The 22,063-nt window shown below is 40.5% G+C and overlaps 2 protein-coding genes across 3 annotated transcripts; one reads left to right on the top strand and one right to left on the bottom strand.

Moving 5' to 3' along the window:
• Nucleotides 1-6,034, bottom strand: LOC125374032 (translation initiation factor IF-3-like). 2 transcript variants are annotated; one of them, XM_048384728.1, is made up of 3 exons: nt 5,999-6,034; nt 3,601-4,189; nt 1-2,478 (listed from the first exon to the last, which is right to left on the bottom strand). In XM_048384728.1, exons 1-3 carry the CDS (start codon nt 6,016-6,018, stop codon nt 2,332-2,334), a joined length of 756 nt encoding a protein of 251 aa, XP_048240685.1. In that variant the 5' UTR covers nt 6,019-6,034; the 3' UTR covers nt 1-2,331. The 2 variants fall into 2 exon arrangements, with proteins under 2 accessions (XP_048240685.1, XP_048240686.1); XM_048384729.1 differs by lacking the exon at nt 5,999-6,034 and adding an exon at nt 5,208-5,985.
• A 174-nt stretch (nt 6,035-6,208) lies between these two features.
• LOC125374031 (pre-mRNA 3'-end-processing factor FIP1-like) lies at nt 6,209-21,538 on the top strand. The gene is made up of 15 exons (XM_048384727.1): nt 6,209-6,305; nt 7,580-7,610; nt 8,156-8,231; nt 8,811-8,914; nt 9,425-9,477; nt 9,652-9,789; nt 11,843-11,964; nt 12,812-12,908; nt 13,893-14,046; nt 15,565-15,674; nt 16,546-16,611; nt 17,423-17,510; nt 19,518-19,589; nt 20,455-20,652; nt 21,017-21,538. Exons 1-15 carry the CDS (start codon nt 6,233-6,235, stop codon nt 21,141-21,143), a joined length of 1,509 nt encoding a protein of 502 aa, XP_048240684.1. The 5' UTR covers nt 6,209-6,232; the 3' UTR covers nt 21,144-21,538.
• The last annotated feature ends 525 nt before the right edge of the window (nt 21,539-22,063 follow it).

Genomic DNA, 22,063 nt, shown 5'->3' with positions numbered 1-22,063 from the left:
TTTAGTAAAAATATCTTTAATTGAGGAAATACCCCTACATTTCAACACACATGCATCAAATAGCCTTACACCCTAGATAACCTGCACATGAAATATTCCCCATCATCCATGACAGGGATTCACACACCGAATTAACACAAACATAAAGTATTGAGAAAAAGCCACCATACTTTCCGATAACACTTGGTTCCTTATTCAAGCTGTGAAACCACATCGTATTTCTGAACTTGGGTGTTTGCATTTATGATTTTGTGAATACTCCGCCAGCTGCGATGTACAATGGTTTTCGTGTCCTCGTAAAATGTATTCTTGTCACTTCAAATATTCCTAAAGTTTCTAATTGCTCAACATATTCAGTTTTAATGTTTTCTTAAAGGTGCATCCAAATTTGGTTAACATATTAAAACAAGTTTGTTACTAGGAGACATACACACTTACACAGAAGGTGACAATATGAGTTGATTATCTGCTTCTCTCAAGTAACGGCAGGTACTTTATTCCAAACCATGGGATAAACACATTATACAAATAATTACCTTTGACGAGGTCAGTATGTGACAACAAGGACCCGATGACCTGACCCGAGGTGGTCTGACCAGACCGAAACCACAGACCAAGGTCTGATCACACTGCCAAAGGGGTCGGGTCTGAGGGTCCTTGTTTTTGCATGTTGATCTCGTGAAGAGTAATCAAATCGAACTGTCATACCTAAATTCTCGTTAATGGTTATGAACCCTTTAAACTGTCCTCTGTTTGGTTACACCAAAGCCGTATATATCTACATTTGTTTACCGGAATTCGCTGAAGGGGTAGATCTAGATCTACGGTGTAATTTTGTTCTGTGCTTGACATTCGAATTTTGTTTTTTCAAAATACTGAATCCGCTAAGGGTGGGGTGCACATTATACATGGATGCACACTATACTCAAGAAAATACGGTATATATGTCTTTGATTACAGTAACTTAGCTGCGAAACGTGAAATGTTAGTACCAGACGCCATCTTGTTTTCTAGCAGACGAGTCAATATATCATGTGATAGGTCAATACTGATCATGTGACGAGTCAATATTCGAGGTCAGTGTCAATCATGATTTGGGGGGGGGGGGTCTCCACTGAAATGTATTGTTTCATCATGTGGTACCGAATAACCAATGGCATTGCAAGATTCTTAATAGAGGTATAACAAAGGTGACTTGAAATACATGATCACACGTTCAGTAGACATCCTTAAGACAAATACATGTACCCGAAACCTACAAGTTTTAAAACATCATTGCTGTGAGCTAAGTAGTTTCCATTAAAAGCATTTTAAAAGATTGTTGTTAAAAAAGTTACTTCTTTTAGTTTGCAGAGCGAGGGACTTGGGGTGCAATGGGTAGTATGATATATGTTTTTCTTTCTGAACATGTAAACATTTTTCTTTTCTTTTATTTTTGTGGGTGTGGGTGATGTCTAAAAAATGCTTAAAAAGGAACATACTCTCCAAGGAAGCACTTTTAACTATCATTTTCATGACACAGCATGTAACAGAAAACTGGATTTTTTTCAAGAAAGCTGAACAGGATGAATGTTTTTAGATTTTACAAATCTTTACTACGATATAAACAAATGTTATAGAGTAGATCAAACTCTGAATTACTTATGTTTTTTATCTATGGGATAACGTCTGGTAAACTATAATGAAGACAGATCTGTATAAATGATCTGCCATGACCCACACACGTTCACTCCTTGTATACATTAGTATCTGTGGCTGCTGATGTACGTGGCCACTCAATGTGTGACAGTCTGTGACTGGTGAAAGGTTACACGGAAAAGTACAAAACTGTCTTACACAAATGTTCCCAAATGAACTCTGGATAGTTGGATTTAGCTGAAGGTGTTTAGACCCACAAAAGCTTCTCAGAATCGTGTACACTTACAGTCTGTTTTGTTAGTTCAGTTCCACACTTGGCACCCTGGCAGAACCCCTTGATATCAATACGGTAATTATTTGAAATACTGTAGTCCGTTTTATCACCAAAGTAGAAAATATTTTGGCAGTGAGTGAACAAATATGGTTTTACTTCACGCTTGGTATTATTTCATTCACTTTGACAGTGGAGCATGCCAAGAATGGGCTTCATAATGGGTACATATTTGGGGAAAAAGATCTTGCTCTTAGCATGACATACACATGTCTTGACCACTAGTCTACCAAAAATAATGCAACCAGTGGTCAGAGGAATAACGTCAATAAAATTCAGCAACTGTCTTCATCAGAAACATGAATGCATCTTCTCTTCTCAATGTTTTGTTTTATATATAAAGATCGACACAATCCACAGAATCAGACATCTTGATGTGCTTCCTCCTTCGGAACTATTGAAACTTTGCAGAACTTGGCTGTTCTGACGGCGTTCTTGACGATGGCGATCTCCTGCACGCTGTCCGATATCTTCCCCAGGAGCTGACTCTGTAGTCGGTTCACCTCAGCCTGAAGCATCAGATGTAGAGAAATGATGTGAGTGTTCACGTCATACTATGTCTACGACACGAGTGTCTATATTCTGATATTTCCTGATCAAGACAAAGCAAAATACCGGAATTTAGGCATGAGTGTCGTAAACATGGTTGGTTGGTTGGTTGGTTGGTTGGTTTGTTGTTTAACGCCGTACTCAGCAATATTCCAGCTATATGACGGCAGTCTGTAAATAATCGAGTCTGGACCAGACAATCCAGTGATTAATATCATGATCATCGATCCACACAAATGGGATCGATGACATGCATCAACCAAGTCAGCGAGCCTGACCACCCGATCCCCTTAGTCGCCTTTTACGGCAAGCATGGGTTGCTGAAGACCTATTCTACCCCGGAATCTTCACGGGTCCGTAAACATGGTATGACATGAACATGAATATAATGTTCTATTTATTACTGAAGAAGATGTCTATGTACTGAGACAAATTTTAGTGTTAACCTATAAGGACAGCCAGTCACAACAGCAGCAGATCCACAATTTGTCGAATGACGTCAACAATCTTCAGCTATGACGTCGTTTCTAGTGTAACGTCATTCCAGCCTCACGTCACAATAAGTTTTGAATGACGTCAGCAATGCCTCCGGGTGACGGAAACAATACACTGTTGTGATGTGACCCTAGGACACACATAATGAGCCCCAATATGTTTTCCCTCGTAGGTAATAAATAGCATTATATCATGTGTCAGAGGTCCCATTTCATACTTCACCATGACACTTTCAAACCATAAACTATGACAATAATAAACTCAAATACAATGACTTTCATAAAATCATGAAACTCAAACACTGTCATCTGATCATTCTTAAAATCAAACATGTCATTCTTAAAACCAAACATAATGTCATTCTTAAAATCAAACAATGTCATTCTTAAACTCAAACGTAACATCATTCTTAAAATCAAACATGTCATTCCTAAAATCAAACATAATGTCATTTTTAAAATCGAACACAATGTCATCCTTAAAATCAATACTGGAAATGATAATTTTTTACCACACCAATTTTAATTTGATTTTAAAGATGGCCACTACAACAGTCTATTTAATAAATTCTCAAAACTGACAATCACCTCTTCCATCCTCCCTTTCTCTTTCAGTGTGATCTTCACATGTCTGCCTTTCTGCAGCGTCTCCTGCACATGTCTCAGTTTGACGCCTAGGTCGTGATCGGTTATCTTCACTGTTATCACAAACTCCTTTTCACCTGTCCTGCTTGACTTGACAGACTTGGTTTTCTTTGATTCTTTATAGAGCTCCTTCCCTGTCATAAGTTTAAAACATAACACTTTGTCCTGGTTGGGCCCCATGTCTACAAGCTTGAGACTTTCCTTGTGTGCCAGCTCCTCAGCCTGAGATACTGTCATCTTCCCAATCAGCATCCCTGTCATGTCAAACACCAAGACCTCATTGTCTGCTTTGAGGTCAGCTCGAGGTGCCGATACCTTCTTGGCCTGACAGCAACAAGTCCCAGACAGCTGCCGTGTCAGCTTCACCAAGCATGTCAGCTGATAGGATAGTCTCTGTTCTAGGAGGTGTCTAGCACCCTCTGGTCCGGCAGCACGGCAGGACATGCTTCTGGTTATTGGTAGTCTAGGATCAGGTGCCAGTTTGTGATAGGAGAGTCTTCTTTGAACATACCTGCACAATGACACTGCAAGCCTACAAATAATATAAAATAACATCATGTTAATAATGGAATATAAATTTGAATTATAGGCAACAATACTGAAACTCTCAGTCATCCTGCTTGAATTAGCCTGTATATAACCAGATGCTAAAAGTGACAGCGAACCAACAAACTGACAAGAATAGCACTCAAACAAGTCACACAAATGTTTATTATGAAAATGGGTTAATCAGCTTACATTGGAGATAATCTAATAATTTAAGTTGACAATACAAACGCACCTATCAAATTAACATGAAATCAAGGTTCACTTCAGTTTGTAAACATGGTGAAGCTTGTTCAGTGTCTTGATATATATATATCTCAGTGAAGCTTGTTCTCATTAATTTTAGGACTAAACTACACCAGTTACAAATTATTTTTGGACCAACAAAAATAACATGCATCTAGCTAAGCTTCAAAGACTCGTAAAATTTGTCTGTAGAGGTTTGTGTTTGAATATATTCCAAAACTTTTGCTTGGAATCTTTCTGTCCAGTCTAACAAGACTAAAGGCTACATGAAGAGGTTTATCAAGGACAAGTTTGAACCGCAACTTGAAAGTGAATGACTGAATGAACAAGGTTCCTTACGTCAGCACTTTGCAACACTGCACTTCCGGGCAGTTTTATTGTGCTCAACTGATGTTGCTTGCCTCTTTGATCATTGATTCAGCTTTGTCATGTCGAGTAGATAGGTGTTTTCTAACACTATCCTTAGCCCTTGAATCCATGTAAAGGACCAGTACGTCAGCGGTTCTGGGTGCTCTTAAATCATGCAATACGCCTCCCACAGCAAGGACAACGACCCAAGCGTTGCACAGAATAACTGGCTTCAGTTTTTATTAGAGGGAAATTGGAGAGAAACCTTGTGTGCTTTTCTTACTGATGAGTAACAACATACTAATTTGCGAGCTTGACTGGATTAGGAGCCAGTGCTTATCAAAGCCTAGATTACAATATAAATGACTGAGGTCATGTGACACCAATCACGTGGCAGAACACTCTCTTACCCAGATTTCCTACCAGCCAGTCTAGTACCTCTGTCAAGTTTTCATGTTTTTCACCAAAAACACATTTTCACCTTCTATTCACCAAATATTCTGCTTTCGTTTTGACCAGCAGATCACCACTTTGTGGCAACGGGAGTAATGCACTTTACAAGGTGCACTTTTTCGGAGTACAATTACTGCTGATTGGAGGATGGAACTCACTTTGCCAGCACGTCCTGAGTAGGACCTGGGTACCCACAAGGCTACCCTGACCCATGGTTTGTCGCATCATATATTGTTTAATGACCATAACAACAAAACTCCTTGGTCATGTTGGTGACACTACAAGTCGCTAATGTTCGCATTTCTTTCTGACTATGCATGCATTCTTTCTGACTTTTATCTGTGGGTATGTGTAAAGATAAATCTTCAGTCCCACAGCGCTAGGCCTAATTGGATCTGAAAAAGTGCGACCGGTAAAGTGCACTACTCCCCGTCCCAGCCCTAGATCCATGGTTAGATAATTAGCACTGTAGTAAGCTACATTGTTACCGCATGTCACTGTAGTTGTCAGATCCTACGTCACATTAGCTGCTGTGAAATCAGTGCACTGACACGGCCCGAGATTATTATTAATACTTTTTTGGTTTGTTTAATTTATTGCGATGAGTTATAGAGTCGTACAAGTATAAACTAGGACAGAAAAAACATTGCCCAACTCAAATCCGTTGACTGTCGTCAATGACACTACAGCGGCTAGACTAATATGCAAAATATAAATCGTTCAAGGACTTCAGAGACATCACAAGTACCTGTTCATGGACGCGGCCATTTTGACAATGCCAGTATGTCAGAAAATGTTCAATTTAGCTTTCGTAAATCAGTTTATGTCATTTAAGTATCTTCTTTCAAGGGGCTACATCAAAATCACTCATAATATATGTAGATGTAAGCAGATCCTTCGTACAAAATTTCTATAAGTTATAAATTCGAAGAAAGTATTGTTTCAATCAAGATACGAAAGTAAACAATTCCATAATTTCAAAATGGCCGAAGTTGCGGCAGTACCGGCGCCGGGAGCTGCACCGGCAGAAGACGATGAAACATGGCTTTATGGTGGTAAGTTGTCCTAGTTTAACCTGTCTCAAGTTTCTACGACATATAAATTGCATGATGCTCATTCGTTATTTTGTGTCCGATTCCAATTAATTACATGGGCCCATACCCAATATTTTTTAGCGTGCTGGATAACAAGACATGTGACACAACAAACCAACGAGAACGATAAGACAACAGAGAAAACATCCTGAATTTTCCTGTGAGAAATCATTATTGTAGGAACGTCTAACAATTTCTGACGGTTGTTTACGGTCGTATCCCTCGTGTCGATTATTAATGACAGCCATATATGTGATTTCTACTATTGACACATCGTTTTGAGTTTTGGACGAGCATATATCAACTTTCAGCAACATTCTCGTTTACAAGGCGCACCTCATATAGCGCTAATTGTCTCTGTCTGGCATGTCTGGCGCTCTACAAGGTGTAAGGTCATGTCTAGAGTGTAGGACCCCTTTGCGACTCTCGGGAAGGCAACCCCAAACTTTATCCTTAGCCTTTGGGCTCCCTTTACGATCCATAGGGTTTGTTCCCCTTTCCGATGAAACACCTATTTACAGTCCTTAGGGTTGGGCACAACTTGCAGATCAAGCCCCCTTTACGATCCTTAGGGTTAGTTGTCAGGTATGGTGTGGGTTAGCTATCTCTTTTAATGAATTCATCTAGTGTAATTTGAGGAAACAAAACAATTTGTATCAAATTTCACATTTCAAGAAAATATTAGCTACTGGGCATAAAGGTAAACAATCAGGTGATGATGACTTTGTAAATAAGTACTACTTATTTGTGACAGCGTCCATGGTAAGATGTTGGCTAATTAGATGAACTAGTTTGCTTAGCTTCAAACTTGCAACGTGACTCACTAATTGAAATCTGAAAAGGAGCGCCCAGTAAGTGCACTACAGCCAGAATTAATCAGGTACAATAATTTCTCTTTGGAAAACAGAAATGTTGAATCAAATTGAAACTTAAGCATGTTAAGAAATATCGGTGTGAACATCATGTTTTTGGGACAGTTGGTATTCTGCATTTGAGGTCTTTCCATTGAACATGTTGAACAGTCAACTGCAGTGGAGTGTGACACAGTGCACATGACCTATTATTGACTGTGCCGATTATGTGGATCAGCTTGTTCAGTTTTCAGTTTGTTTAACAGTACATAATGTACAGACAACTCAAGCAGTATAACCAGCTGATAATTGAGGTTATGAAGAGTGCATAACGAAAGGAATACATTTACAAATAAGTCTAACTTTCTTCTTGTTTTTTTACAGATGAAAACAAAGAACAGAAAGATCCTGAGAAGTAAGTATGGTTTGGTTTTCAGCGGTAGAAACTAACGGTTTTATTCCGCTAGTCCTTATGATATCATATATCAAACCCCTTAAACATGGCAAATTTCTACTAGTCCTTATGATGCCTTAACTTCTGGGCAGTTTGTCAAGGACTATATAGGACAAGTGCCAATTTCTAACACTGGTTTTGTAGAGTGGTGAGAAGTGCACTTCACGTTTAGGCCCTGAACTGCAGTGCATACCCCAGCTGTACAGATTCTGAGAGATGAATGGACATTGAATAGACTGAAATAGTCACAGAACTGAAATGATCTTTGACATTGTTAACCCTCTGGATGTCCAGTTAATTTTCTGACACTAATTTTTGTAAGATCTGAAAACTGAACGTTTATAGAGAATTGAGAACTCGCTGCATAGAAGTTCTTTCCACCTTAAGCTGACTATGTCATAATATAACTACATGTAATAAACTCTTCAAAGCGGACCAAGCTCACTTAGCTCTCACTCACTGACATTTAAGGTTTGATATATGAAATATCTGTGTGTTTGTTGCAGGGATGGCCAGAAGAAGAAAAAGAAAAGTGATGGAGATGGGTCCGAGAAACCAGAAGACAAGGAAGAAGGGGAGATGGTGAGTTGGGTCACGTGGTGGTTGTGTCCAAAATAAGGGATGTCTTGTGGGGGGGGGTGGAGGAGGGGCCCTTGAGGTTTTTGGCCATAGTACAACTTAAGGCATTTCATATCCGAGGACCCCTAGATTTGTTTACATTTACCTTTATGTCAAGCGGCGTGGACTTTCATCCTGAATTTCAAACAATTTTGGTCAAACAACTGCATTAGTCAGATATTAAAAAAAGTTATATTGATCATCTTGCTGGTTAGTTTTTTCCTTAAAAATCTATAAACACTCAACGAGTGCAGATTACATGTCATGAGAGACAGTTCAAACCTTCAAATTAGAATGTCAGGAGCACCCTTAGTCAAATTGGACAGAAGATTGTGGAACCTATTAAAGCCAGTGGAGTCAAGATACAATTCAGGAAAGTGCTAGAAGTAAGGTATTCTGTTTCTGAATAAGAGAGTAAACACACGTGATGTAAAACTTCTGTACTGTAAGTTAGGCTGAGTGAAATTATGATATACAATTGTGTTTGTCAGTTTATCACAAATTCATCAACATTTTTACTCCTACCCTTATCTGTGACTTCAGAGTGGTGAGGAAGAAGCACAGGCAAAGAATGATGACGACGATTCCGATGATGATGACAATGTCCAAGTCACCATCGGCGACATCAAACAGTGGACCGTCACAGAGTATGTTGTTGTTGATTCATCTGTCTTTATATTGTCCTTGAAGAAATGATAATTGATGGACCACATTTGTAATGTTATGCTGTAATCAAGGTTATTTAATAATAACTGATTAGGTTTAATTTGATTTTATATGGAAATATGACTTTCATGGTCACAGATGAGTGCTAAATGATATGTTTATTATGTAGAGTATTTAGCAATATTTAGTTTTCGCCTATGGAAGAGAAAATGGTTTTATTGATGGTTGCAATGGCAGTGGACTACCAAGACTGTGCTTAAACCTAAGTCTTGATTTAACTTTTTACCAGGTTTTCGTCTGCATTATGTTTTGAATCCTATGTGCCTAATCCATGTAGAAAAGAAGGCAGGATTAAATTTGTCTCATTATATTTTTATTTTGAAAAGATTTTGGGATAAAGAATTGTTTTGAAAGAATGACTTTTCTCTTCAAGTCTTTGAACAAATGTTGTTCAGACGTTGTTGAAGTATGACATGCTTGGTATTTATCAGAACTCCCCGGAACCTGTTTAAGAGTGGCAGCGGCTACCAAAAGCCTGGAGCAGGTGAGTAGCTACTTCCGTCTCTTAAATCCTCTTTCTCCATTATCTTGCTCACTGTTTTGACACAATAATCACTAGTTCAAAATACTGTTCCTATTTAGTTCTTTGAAAACATGTTCAGTTTTTTATCTTTCAAAACCATGATGTCACATGGATCCCCCCTGACTGTGATTGCAGGAGTGGCAGGAGCACAGAAGACGGTGGTGCCGGGGAAAGGGATGGATCTGGAAGCCCAGGGCACAGTCAATGGAGTTCCAACGTTTGAGTTTGATATTGACAGTCTCTCAGCTGAAGACAAACCCTGGAGAAACCCTGGTAAGAGTTCTTGTCCTTGTCTTGGAACTGTGCTGTTGATGTAACATGGAGTTTATCATGTCAGATATATGTGTCTGAAATGGCAGTGGATAAGTGACCTGGGTTTAGTGAAAGCCTGTTTGGTCTAGTATGTTCAGCAGGTCTAGTGAAAGCCTGTTTGGTCTAGTATGTTCAGCAGGTCTAGTGAAAGCCTGTTTGGTCAAGTATGTTCAGCAGGTCTAGTGAAAGCCTGTTTGGTCTAGTATGTTCAGCAGGTCTAGTGAAAGCCTGTTTGGTCTAGTATGTTCAGCAGGTCTAGTGAAAGCCTGTTTGGTCAAGTATGTTCAGCAGGTCTAGTGAAAGCCTGTTTGGTCTAGTATGTTCAGCAGGTCTAGTGAAAGCCTGTTTGGTCTAGTATGTTCAGCAGGTCTAGTGAAAGCCTGTTTGATCTAGTATGTTCAGCAGGTCTAGTGAAAGCCTGTTTGGTCTAGTATGTTCAGCAGGTCTAGTGAAAGCCTGTTTGGTTTAGTATGTTCAGCAGGCCTAGTTAAAGCCCGTTCAGTCTAGTATGTTCAGCAGGTCTAGTTAAAGCCTGTTCGGTCTTGTATGTTCAGCAGGTCTAGTAAAAGCCTGTTTGGTCTAGTATGTTCAGCAGGTCTAGTGAAGACCTGTTTGGTCTAGTATATTCAGCAGGTCTAGTGAAGACCTGTTTGTTCTAATTTTGTTCAGCAGGTCTAGTGAAAGCCTGTTTGGTCAAGTATGTTCAGCAGGTCTAGTGAAAGCCTGTTTGGTCTAGTATGTTCAGCAGGTCTAGTTAAAGCCTCTTCAGTCTAGTATGTTCAGCAGGTCTAGTTAAAGCCTGTTCGGTCTTGTATGTTCAGCAGGTCTAGTAAAAGCCTGTTTGGTCTAGTATGTTCAGCAGGTCTAGTGAAAGCCTGTTCAGTCTTGTATGTTCAGCAGGTCTATTGAAAGCCTGTTTGGTCTAGTATGTTCAGCAGGTCTAGTGAAAGCCTGTTTGGTCTAGTATGTTCAGCAGGTCTAGTGAAAGCCTGTTTGGTCTAGTATGTTCGGCAGGTCTATTTAAAGCCTGTTTGGTCTAGTATGTTCAACAGGTCTAGTGAAAGCCTGTTTGGTCTAGTATGTTCAGCAGGTCTAGTGAAAGCCTGTTTGGTCTAGTATGTTCGGCAGGTCTATTTAAAGCCTGTTTGGTCTAGTATGTTCAGCAGGTCTAGTGAACGCCTGTTTGGTCTAGTATGTTCAGCAGGTCTAGTGAAAGATTGTTTGGTCTAGTATGTTCAGCAGGTCTAGTGAAAGATTGTTTGGTCTAGTATGTTCAGCAGGTCTAGTTAAAGCCTGTTTGGTCTAGTATGTTCAGCAGGTCTAGTTAAAGCCTGTTTGGTCTAGAATGTTCAGCAGGACTAGTATGTTCAGCAGGTCTAGTTAATGCCTGTTTGGTCTAGTATGTTCAGTAGGGCTGCAATGAATACGCTATGAGGCGAATACGATTTGTATTATGAATATAGGGTAACAAATACAAATGTTTATTCACGAATACAGTAACAAGTTAGAAGTTGATGTGTTATTTGTTATATTCAGTGATAAATAACAACATAAATTATTTGACATGGTTGGTTAATTCTTAATATATTATGCATTTACATACTGCACTTATCCAGGTCCTAGCATCTGCTCAAATACGACAATGACCAGTGACCACAATACTATCAAATTAAATATATGAGTGTTGTCTTTAAAGAAATCTATGCATGTAATATGTTCTTATGGATATTTTAGGTATAGGGTATGTAAATGCACATGACTGCATATTTGTAAATATTTGATTCTTGTGACCACGAATAACAAATTCAATATGAATTGATATGGTTCGATTCACCGAATATGCCAGTGAATCGTAACAGCCCTAATGTTAAGATAATAATGTTCAAAATAATAACACTAAAAAAGGATTCAAATGACCCATGTTTGGTTATGAGGCTTTTAGCACAGACTGCAAAAACCACTTATAACATACATGCATCAGCGTACACATTGTCATCTCCCTGACCACGCCCAGGTGCTGACATAACTGACTACTTCAACTACGGCTTCAATGAGGATACCTGGCAGCAGTACTGCGAGAAACAGCGACGACTACGTCTGGAGAACGGCGTGCCCCTCCTCGGCAACAAGTCACAGGTAACATCATCAGGCTTGCTTCAGCCACAGTGATGATTCAGTAATACCTACTGTCAGCATGCCAATGTGGATAATATTATTATGGGATACTGTGCTATTACTGCATCATCTCAGAATGTGTGCCGATCTCTGAAGATCCGGGGTAGAACAGGTCTTCAGTAACCCATGCTTGCCATAAAAGGCGACTATGCTTGTCGTAAGAGGCGACTATTTGGATCAGGTGGTCAGGCTCGCTGACTTGGTTGATGCATGTCATCGTATCCCATTACGTGGATCAATACTCATGATGTCAATCACTGGATTGTCTGGTCCAGACTTGATTATTTACAGACTGTCGTCATGTAGCTGGAATATTGCTGAGTGCAGCGTTAAGCAAACAAACATAATGTGTGCCATACCCAAACCAGTGTTTCTTTTTTTCTACCATCTAAATGATAAACCTGATATGCAATAATTATTTTGAAAAAAACGGTAAACTTTGAGCTTCAGATTGCTTTTGTGGGTAAGGTAACACACTACTGGGGAAAAATAATGGGACAGGTGTTATAAAGATACAGGGCCAGTGGACCCATGTTGCTAAAAGGAGAGTTTTTTGACAGGGTTGATGGCCCCGGGACAATCTGAAACATAACTGATGTATCAAAGACAAAGATGATATCTTGTCTATCATACCTGAATCAACAAGCAGAAATTGGTCTGAATCAACAAGCAGATAATGGCATTCACATCAATAAAATTTAGAATTTTTACATTCATCATGTGAGACTATGAACTAATGCCTGACTGTGTTTGTGTCAGTGCAGTCAGTATATCAGAGGTAGACCTGTAGGTGTGCTGCGTGTTTCAGTCCAGGGACAGCCACTCCCACCACTCTCACCTTGGCTCTGGTCAACCCATCAGTCGCCTCGGGGACAAGGACTCGGGACAGACTGGATCCAGCATACGTAAGCTGCTGTACATGATAGTAATTCCACATACACTGGATCCGTCAAATCTAGACTGAATAATCCAGATCTCTATCTGATTTGCAGTCTCTAATTTACCATATTAACTGATCAAGTAAAATCTACCTAATCCCAATCTCAAGAAAACCAGATCTTAGTTCTTGCTACCGCTAAACAGAGATCTGAGGACATCCCATTAGGGGGCATGTCAGAATGACCTTTCATCCGACCAATCATCCGACCAGTCAGAGCGTCATTTACCAGATCATGAAAGTGACAGTCGGAATGGGATTTCTCATCATGCAACCTCAAAAACTTTAACACGGGGTATTCCGAACGATAGTTAAGAGTTTAACGACTGATTCCATACAATCTAGACCATCTATTAGCCATTCTAGAATGTTCTTTTGTTCAGGTTTCAAATTTTTAATCAAGAATTTGTCAAAATATGTTTCGAAGAATAGTGGCTAATTTGAAATTAGTGCCTTAAAGACAAGAAAACTGCCTTCTGGTTGGCTAATGTCGACTTCTTGTCAGTCATTCCATTGGTCAGTCAAAGTTCACGCAAGGTCGGTCTGACGTGATGCACAATGGGGTGTTCTCAGATCTTTGTTTAGCAGTAGCGAGAACCAAGATCTGATTTGAATGAGATTGACCTAATCCAGATTTCCATCACTTCCGGGCTGAAAGAACCTCGTGTTCTTCTCAACTGCCCTTAAAACTGTATGTCAGACATTGTTGATGGGACCTGGATGCTGCTTCATCTGGCTTGTCTTGTCCAGATTCCATCATATCAAAGCTGTACAAATGTAGCATTAATATTTCTGACTGGCATCAAATAACATTCACTCACTCCTTTTGATTGTGACTAATTCTTATCTGCCAAGCATGTGAGATTCGTAATGGTCTCTGACAATTAATTGAAACATTGTATGTCATGTTTAGAAGTATTCCTGATCAACCTTACCCATTACTTTGGTTTAGCTACAACAAGTTCACTAAGAAAAGCTCAGCCGCCCCCAAACAGAAAAATGGGAGGTACCATTGACGTGATTGGTAGCACAGTCCACGATTCCCGACGCCCAGGTCAAGGACCCACACCCAGCTCCATACCTGTCACAGGGGTCACTCCAGACTAGTAAGTTGCTCTGTTACGTAAACATATGTCTCTCTGCATAGTTCTGTACAGACCCGTGAAGATCCGGGGTAGAATAGGCCTTCAGCAACCCATGCTTGCCATAAAAGCTAAACGTGCTTGTTGTAAGAGGCGACTAACGGGATCGGGTGGTCAGGCTCGCTGACTTGGTTGATGCATGTCAGTTTATCCCAATTGCATGGATTGATACTCATGATGTCAATCACTGGATTGTCTGGTCCAGACACGATTATTTACAGACTGCCATCAAATTGCTGGAATATTGCTGAGTGTGGCGTTAAACAACAAACAAACAAAAGCTCTGTACACTTGTTAAGTGCTTGGACCACAGAACAGACAAGATTAGAACAATCTGTTGGAAAAGAAAATTTACTGATACCAAGATTGCATCCAAATAACATTTATCAGTGAAAGCTGAGTAGAAGTTGATGATTCTAATCTCATGTAACAGCTGAGTGATTTGTTCAATGGGTGCTCACCATTTGTTACAAGTTAATAAACCTTCTGATGACAGTACACCTTAAACAACAGTTTCGAGATCATAAGTACCAAATTTAGCTGAAAAACAAAGAGTCGACACATTAAGTTATATCAATTATTCCATGACGTGTATGGTATAAGAGAGTATATATGTGTGTAAATTGTTACCGTTGATTACTGGTTGCCAATAGAGGATGTCATGGCTCTGGGGGGGTGTTAGGATGAGGATGGGGTCACTCGCAGGAAACAGCCCGCCTCCCAGCTTTTGATCATGATGCATGAATCAGATAAGCCCCAATGGCCCTGAGACACTACAGCAGGGTTCACTCCAGGTATTTTCTGACATGGGCCCTTTATGTGAAAAGTTAATATATTCCAGAGGTACACCCACGCTTGCCCATACAGCACAATGTTAAAATGCCCCATTGTATTTGAAAATGTGGACCTTTTTTCAAATTTAAGGGGCTAAAAGCACAAGAGCCCACCCTAGAGTTATCCCTGCTACGGAATAGTTATAGGAGTATGTGTTGCATGTTGTATGCACATGCCAGATGTTGTTATTTGCCTGTGGCCTAATGAGAACTAGAGATAGATCAGTATAAGCATATGCATCACTAAGCTGGCTTTTTGACTTGGCTGATAGCTTTGTAGTGTGCCCGGATGCTTGGGAATTGTGCTTATGCTCTCAATCAGTGATTTGCCTGGGTGCCGTTGTACAAAGCGATCTTCGCGCTCAGATGATCGTAACTCCCATACCTTAACATAGCCAAGTGGTTAAAGCGTTGGCTCTTCATGCTGAAGACCTGGGTTCTATTCCCAACTTGGGTACTATGTGTGAAGCCCTTTTCTGGTGTCCCTTGCTGTGATATTGATGGAATATTGCTAAGAGGGACTACAACCATATGTACTCACTCACTCACTTACTCTAAGGTTGTTTTGTACAACGGCACCCTGGTCCAGATTAACCTTGACATGAGACAAACTTCACTCACTCACTGAATCTCTTTCATTTCTTTTCAGTCGCAAGTTCCAGCCCCCATCAGTACCTCCACCGGGGATGCCACCAATGATGCCCGACTACTCCATGCCCCCACCCGGGATGCCCCCACCCCTGGGGCTGCCCCCACCAGGTAAGTGAGGGTGACAGCTCTCCCAGCAGGAGCACTGCTTGGATTCTACACATGACATTTGCATGGAAATCCAATTGTGCCAATGCATTTCTGCATGGTATCAATGGTTATATTTTATCTTTGAAGAATATGTGGTAACTTTACTGGGTGTTTCATCCAAACAAGCTGTGGTAATTATAAGAGCAGAAGTAGAATCCACTTTCGTTATATGTCCTCATCCTAATTTTACTTATCAAGACTATAGGAGACTTGTGCCAGTTTCTAATGTTGAGTGGGGCATGAGAGGCCCAGTCGACTGAAGTGCTGAAATTCCCTTGTGCACTCCAGAAACTCATGACTGGGTTCGAAGCCAGGTTCACCCTGGATATGTTATCTAGAGGACTTGTACCACTCTCTGATGTAGAGTAATGAGTCTGTTTAAGATGTGTTAACTGTACATCTTAAACTTTGGTGATAATGTAATCCTCAGCTCCTGAGAGGGCACGGGTGGCCCAGTCGTCTAAGGCGCCGCGATTCGCTGTGCAGAGTTGTGTCCCTTGGGCACGCCAGAAAGCTATGATTGTGCGTTCGAATCCCGGTTCGCCCCGATTATGTTTCTAGGTTTGTCAGCACCATACCCGTGCTCGTGGGTTTCACCGAAGTAGTAAACGTCTTAGACCTGCATCACTTCGGGCTTTCCTCCCACATTAAGCTGACACGCCGTGATATAACTGGAATAATGTATATGTATAACAACTTCAATATTATTAAAGAAGTTGTTATCCATAAAAATTGTGATTCATTTAATCTATTGAAGATATTTCTATGAAATATCAATTGTGCCTTTTTTAATATCTGTGCTGCCTCTGTACCCAAGCTGTCTACATTGCAGGCGTGCCCCCTCCGCCAGGTGTCGCTGTACCTCTCCCGACACCCTATGGGTCCGAGCAGTATGATCGTGAGTTGTCCAGGATATAGATCGATGTAGATATCGGATGTAGATTTATTGATAAATGATAGCAGGAGCTGTATAACTGGTGTATGCAGTCAACTCCTTTCAAACAAAGTTTAACCAACAGGATTTAACGAATAGTTTGGAAATGTTAACTAATTTTTCCTTTCAGTTTTGTTTAAGCAAAACGTACATGTAATAAGACAATTCCTCATCCTCTACTAGTAGTAATTAACTGTCAGTGAAACAAACTGTGATATTACAAAATGATTCTGATAGTGTTTTGAATCATTAAATCAAAAGAGTTGTTTCAAGAATTGGCTACTTCTAGACTTGCAAATGCTATAGCCAGGTTAATTTTGTCATAATATTGAAGCAGTTATTAAAATCTGCATTGGTAAAGTAAACTAGATGTGTGGAGTTGATTGTAAGATGGCGAAAATGTGTTTGTAATCTGTGCATGAATGCTCAGTAGCAATATGACAACATGGTAGATCTGTGAAGATCTGGGGTAGAATAGGTCTTCAGCAACCCATTCTTGCCATAAATGGCGGCAATGCTTGTCGTAAGAGGCATCTAACAGGATCGGGTGGTCAGGCTGACTTGGTTGATGCACGTCATCGTACATGATGTCAATCACTGGATTGTCTGGTCCAGACTAGATGATTTACAGACCGCTGTCATATAGCTGGAATATTGCCGAGCGGTTCCCCTGGAAAGCTATTGCTGCAGTCCTGTTTGGAGTTGTGTCCAAGCTGGAATAATGTTAAAAGCGGCGTTAAACCCAACTTACTCACTCAAGGTATTTCTTCTTCAGCCTTCAGCCACCCCCCTCCGGGCTTCAACTATGAGAGCAACACCTTCACTCCAAGTTACACTGAAGGACATCACCAGAACTTCCAAAGGTAGGACATGTGGAGGGTATCCAAGGCAGAATAAATCCCCTTGTTGTCAGAAGTGTGTAGGAGAATAGGACCGGGAGCGACACTCGGCCATGATATGACTGACTGTGTGTCATTGTACATCCTTTTTTCAGAGTTGACATGTTAATCCTGCAGAGAAGTCCGACTATTATTATCCCCCGCCCCAACGAAGTTGGCGGGGGATATAGAAATGGGATCTGTCTGTGTGTGTGTGCATGTGTGCGTGTGTGCGTCCTGAAATCGTTTCCGGAGCATAACTCAGAAACCGTTAAATATTTCTCTACGAAACTGTGCATGTCTATCAGACTCATGCTGAACTGGTGCCTTTTGCTATTTAGGAATTTTCTAAAAAAAATTTTTTACGTTTCCATGGCAACAAGTTGGACTTAGGTTCTATAAGGGTGCTGTTCGTTTCCGGAGCGTAACTCAAAAACCATTAAATACTTTCTTACAAAACTTTGCATGTCTACTAGGCACATACTAAACTGGTGCCTTTTGCTATTTAGGATTTTTATAAATTTTTATTTTTTACGTTTCATTGGCAACAAGTTGGACTTAGGTTCTATGAGGGTGCTGTTAGTTTCCGGAGCGTAACTCAAAAACCGTTAAATAATTTCTTACAAAACTTTGCATGTTTACCAGACACATACTGAACTGGTGCCTTTTGCTATTTAGGAATTTTATATAAATTTTTATTTTTAATGTTTCCATTGCAACAAGTTGGACTTAGGTTCTATAGGGTAGAGTTGAACTGGTGCCTTTTGCTATTTAGGAATTTTATAAATTTTTATTTTTTACGTTTCCATGGCAACAAGTTGGACTTAGGTTCTATAAGGGTGCTGTTCGTTTCCGGAGCATAACTCAAAACCGATTCAATACTTTCAAGAAAAAACTTTGCATGTTTACCAGACACATACTGGACTGGTGCCTCTTGCTATTTAGGAATTTTAGAAATTTTTATTTTTCACGTTTCCATGGCAATAAGCATGATAAGTTGGACTTAGGTTCTACAGGGGTGGTGTTCGTTTCCAGAGCGTAACTCAAAAACCGTTAAATACTTTCTTACAAAACTCTGCATGTCTACCAGGCACATACTGAACTGGTGCCTTTTGATATATAGCACTTTTAGAATTTTTTATTGTTTATGTTTCCATGACAACAAGTTGGATTTTAGTTTTAATATAGGATTGGTTTACTTAAGGAGTATAACAAATAAACTGTTAAATATTTCCTTGCCAAACATTGCATGTCTATATATAAAGCACATACTGAACTAGTGCCATTTGATATTAAGGAGTTTTAGAAATGTTTATTTTAGAATTTCCATTGCAGCTATTTTGACATGGGCTAAGAAATGTTGGGTCAGTTACCTGGTTTGGGACCATAGTGTGTTAAAATAGGCGGGGGATATAGATGACTTTGTCAACTATACGCTTGTTCAGATGATGTAATGTTGTCAGTTTGTGATCTTGAACAAAGGATGTATGTTGACCTATCATACTGCTACCCATGAAGATCCAGGGTAGAACAAGTCAGCCCATGCTTGTCGTAAAAGGCGACTATGCTTATTTTGAAAGGCGACTATGCTTGTCATAAAAGGCGACTAACTGGATCAGGTGGTCAGGCTCGCTGACTTGGTCAATGCATGTCATCATATCCTAATTGCATGGATCGATGCTCATGACATCAATTACTAGATTGTCTGGTCCAGAATTGATTATTTACAGACCGCCGTCATATAGCTGGAATATTCTGGAGTGGGGATAAACAACAAACAAACAAACAAACCTATCATATTGCTCTGCACAATACAATGTTGTAGTCTTGTTTGTACCGGGTGGGGTAAACTAACACGAGTGGGAGGTGTCCTGCCAGGGGCCAGCTGCTGATGCTTTGCCAGTATGTTATTATCCACAAGTGGTGATGTGCAGTGCCACATGTCTGTCCTTCTCTGTGTCCTGGTTACATGGTTATGTATCTCACCTGCAGCTATGATGACCGATGGAAGTACAATTCTGACCGACATGCACGAGACCGGAGCCCAGAACCAGAGTTCGGAAGGTAAGAAAATTAGGAAAACTGACTTATCCTTCACATTTGCATGTCTTAATATAAAATGAATTGTTTGATAGGCATTACTTAGAAGTTGACAGATGACAAGGTAGACACAATTTTGTCTTTTTAACACGATAGGGAAAAAGAGCATGTTTGAACATGTTGAAATACATAGGTTATGAAAATGTTAATAACTTCCCTCAGACTAACACCACAAGTATTTTTGACTACCAGTATTCGAAATATTGACTAAAGAGTGCATCCGATATGTAAACCATTATTTATTTTACTTTAACAACAAAATCACCATGTTATCATGGCAGGCCATGCACATACAAAATGGGGGCGGTCGGGTAGCCTAGTGGTTAAAGCGTTCTCTCGTCACGCCGAAGACCCGGGTTCGATTCCCGACATGGGTACAATGTGTGAAGCCCATTTCTGGTGTCCCCCGCCGTGATATTGCTGGAATATTGCTAAAAGCGGCGTAAAAACATACTCACTCACTCACTCACATACAAAATGTCATCATCATCAGTTGTGGAGAAGGGGGGGATCCCTATGGATTTGGTTGCCACACCCAATGATTCAGTTGATTGCATGTGGTCGTACCCCAAAAAGGTGTTGTCTATCAATCACATGTTTCTGTGGTAAAGACTTGATTATTTCCAGGCAGCCATCAAATATCTGGAATATTGTTGAGTGCTGCATTAAGAACAAACAGTTACAAGAAAATCAGTTGATATAATATGATCTTGAATATTTTTCATGCTTCTAGATTGTTTAAAAGGAATACCGGACAGTCTCTGACAACGAAGTACCATCTTAGAGGTAGGCAGGCTTCCCACTATATAATATGTTCTCTTCTTAACAGGGAAAATTATTGGCGAGACCGTGAGCGAGACCGAGACCGAGAGAGAGACCGTGGCGACAGAGAACGGGAACGAGAGTCTTATCGTGAAAGAGATAGGGGTAGGGAGCGGGAGCGGGACCGAGATAGAGACAAGAGGAGGTCAAGGTCAACTGATAGAGATGATTCTCGTCATAGAGACGATAAGCACAGAACACGAAGGTGAGAGCCAGACAATAGCATGGATACCTACACCGTTATAACTCAACCCAACTCTCTCTTCAGATGGGATAAGCATTGTAAGCATTGTAAGTAGTCAGTAGCCCATACTTGCAGTAAAATGCGACTTTGCTTGTCGTAAGAGGCGACTAACAGGATCGGGTGGTCAGGCTCACTGACTTGGTTCATGCATGTCATCATATCCCAATTGCGTTGATCGATGCTCATGATGTCAATCACTGAATTGTCTGATCCAGACTTGATTATTTAAAGACCGCCGTCATATAGCTGGAATATTGGTGAGTGCGGCATTTAACAACATCAAACAACAAACAAACAAACTACATGTTTCCTCCTCTGCTTACAGGAAGCACCGAGATGACGAGGATGACCACCATCGATCCAAACACAGGAAGAGCAAGAAGCGAAGAGACAAAGATGAGGAAGGCGGAGACTCCGTGACTACAGCCGATGAAGGGGATAAAGGGGAATGAACTCCTGTCACATCAACATGAGGGGAGGGAAAGGGGGAGATTGTCACAACAGCCAATGAGGGAGATTAAGGGGAGCAAACTCACATGGGAAGGGAAGGGAAGGGAAGGGAGTTAACTCTTGTTAGGGAAGAAGTGGATCATGTACATTTAATGTGTAACTGCCGTGATATGGCCTTGGTCAGTGGACATTCACTGTCTAACTTGAGCAAGAGCATATAATTTTCTCATTTCAACAACTGCTAACAATTTGTATTAAACTTGTACTAATGCCATCAGAACGTTGTGCAGTTTGTAACATCATCAGATATCACTACTGGTTATTACATTACCAATAAAACAGTACCAGTTATCATCATCATGTCAAAAGGAAATTACAATAAACAATGAAAACTTGATGACTTTGTGCATTTCTGCTCATCACTTAAAGAGGTGTGGACCGCCTCTGTGGTCTGGTGGTAGAGTGTCCGCCAGGAGAGTGGAAGGTCCAGGGTTCGATCCCCGGCTGCATCATACCAGAAGACGATAAAGATGGTACTTGTTGTTACCCTGCCTGGCGCTCAGCATTTAGGAGCTAAAACAAGGACTGGTCGGCTCGGAGTCTGTATACTGTGTCTGAGTGGGGTATTCATGTTAAACTGTGGCATGGTATCTCAGTGAGCTAGCACTATAAATCGGCATCAGTCCGGACTAGTACAAGCAGCCACATACACACACATGCATGCACATCGCTATATGTAAGTGCAATAATCTTGGACGTGACGTTAAACCCTATTTCACCTCACCTCCACTCATGGGAGGTGTGAAGCTGATTCATGGAGCCTACTCCATCAGGGTGTGGCAATATTGTCATAATCAGTAGTTCTTGGAATTTAACATTTTAAGATCTGTTAGACTAAAAAACAGTATGTTTCCCAGGCATC

The sequence above is a fragment of the Haliotis rufescens genome, unplaced genomic scaffold (assembly GCF_023055435.1).
Source record: "Haliotis rufescens isolate VD_foot unplaced genomic scaffold, xgHalRufe1.0.p SCAF_50, whole genome shotgun sequence".
NCBI lineage: Eukaryota > Metazoa > Mollusca > Gastropoda > Lepetellida > Haliotidae > Haliotis > Haliotis rufescens.
The sequence above is the reverse complement of the archived record's forward strand: the minus strand, read 5'-3'. Positions and strand labels throughout refer to the sequence as shown.

Coding starts and splice junctions, on each gene's coding strand:
- LOC125374032 (XM_048384728.1), bottom strand. CDS start 6,018: ATGGCCGCGTCCATGAACAG. Junction 4,190..5,998: donor ATGGCCGCGTCCATGAACAG/GTACTTGTGATG, acceptor TATTATTTGTAG/GCTTGCAGTGTCATTGTGCA. Junction 2,479..3,600: donor AGAAAGGGAGGATGGAAGAG/GTGATTGTCAGT, acceptor CTGATGCTTCAG/GCTGAGGTGAACCGACTACA.
- LOC125374031 (XM_048384727.1), top strand. CDS start 6,233: ATGGCCGAAGTTGCGGCAGTACCGGCGCCGGGAGCTGCACCGGCAGAA. Junction 8,915..9,424: donor AAACAGTGGACCGTCACAGA/GTATGTTGTTGT, acceptor GGTATTTATCAG/AACTCCCCGGAACCTGTTTA. Junction 12,909..13,892: donor ACAGACTGGATCCAGCATAC/GTAAGCTGCTGT, acceptor ACTTTGGTTTAG/CTACAACAAGTTCACTAAGA.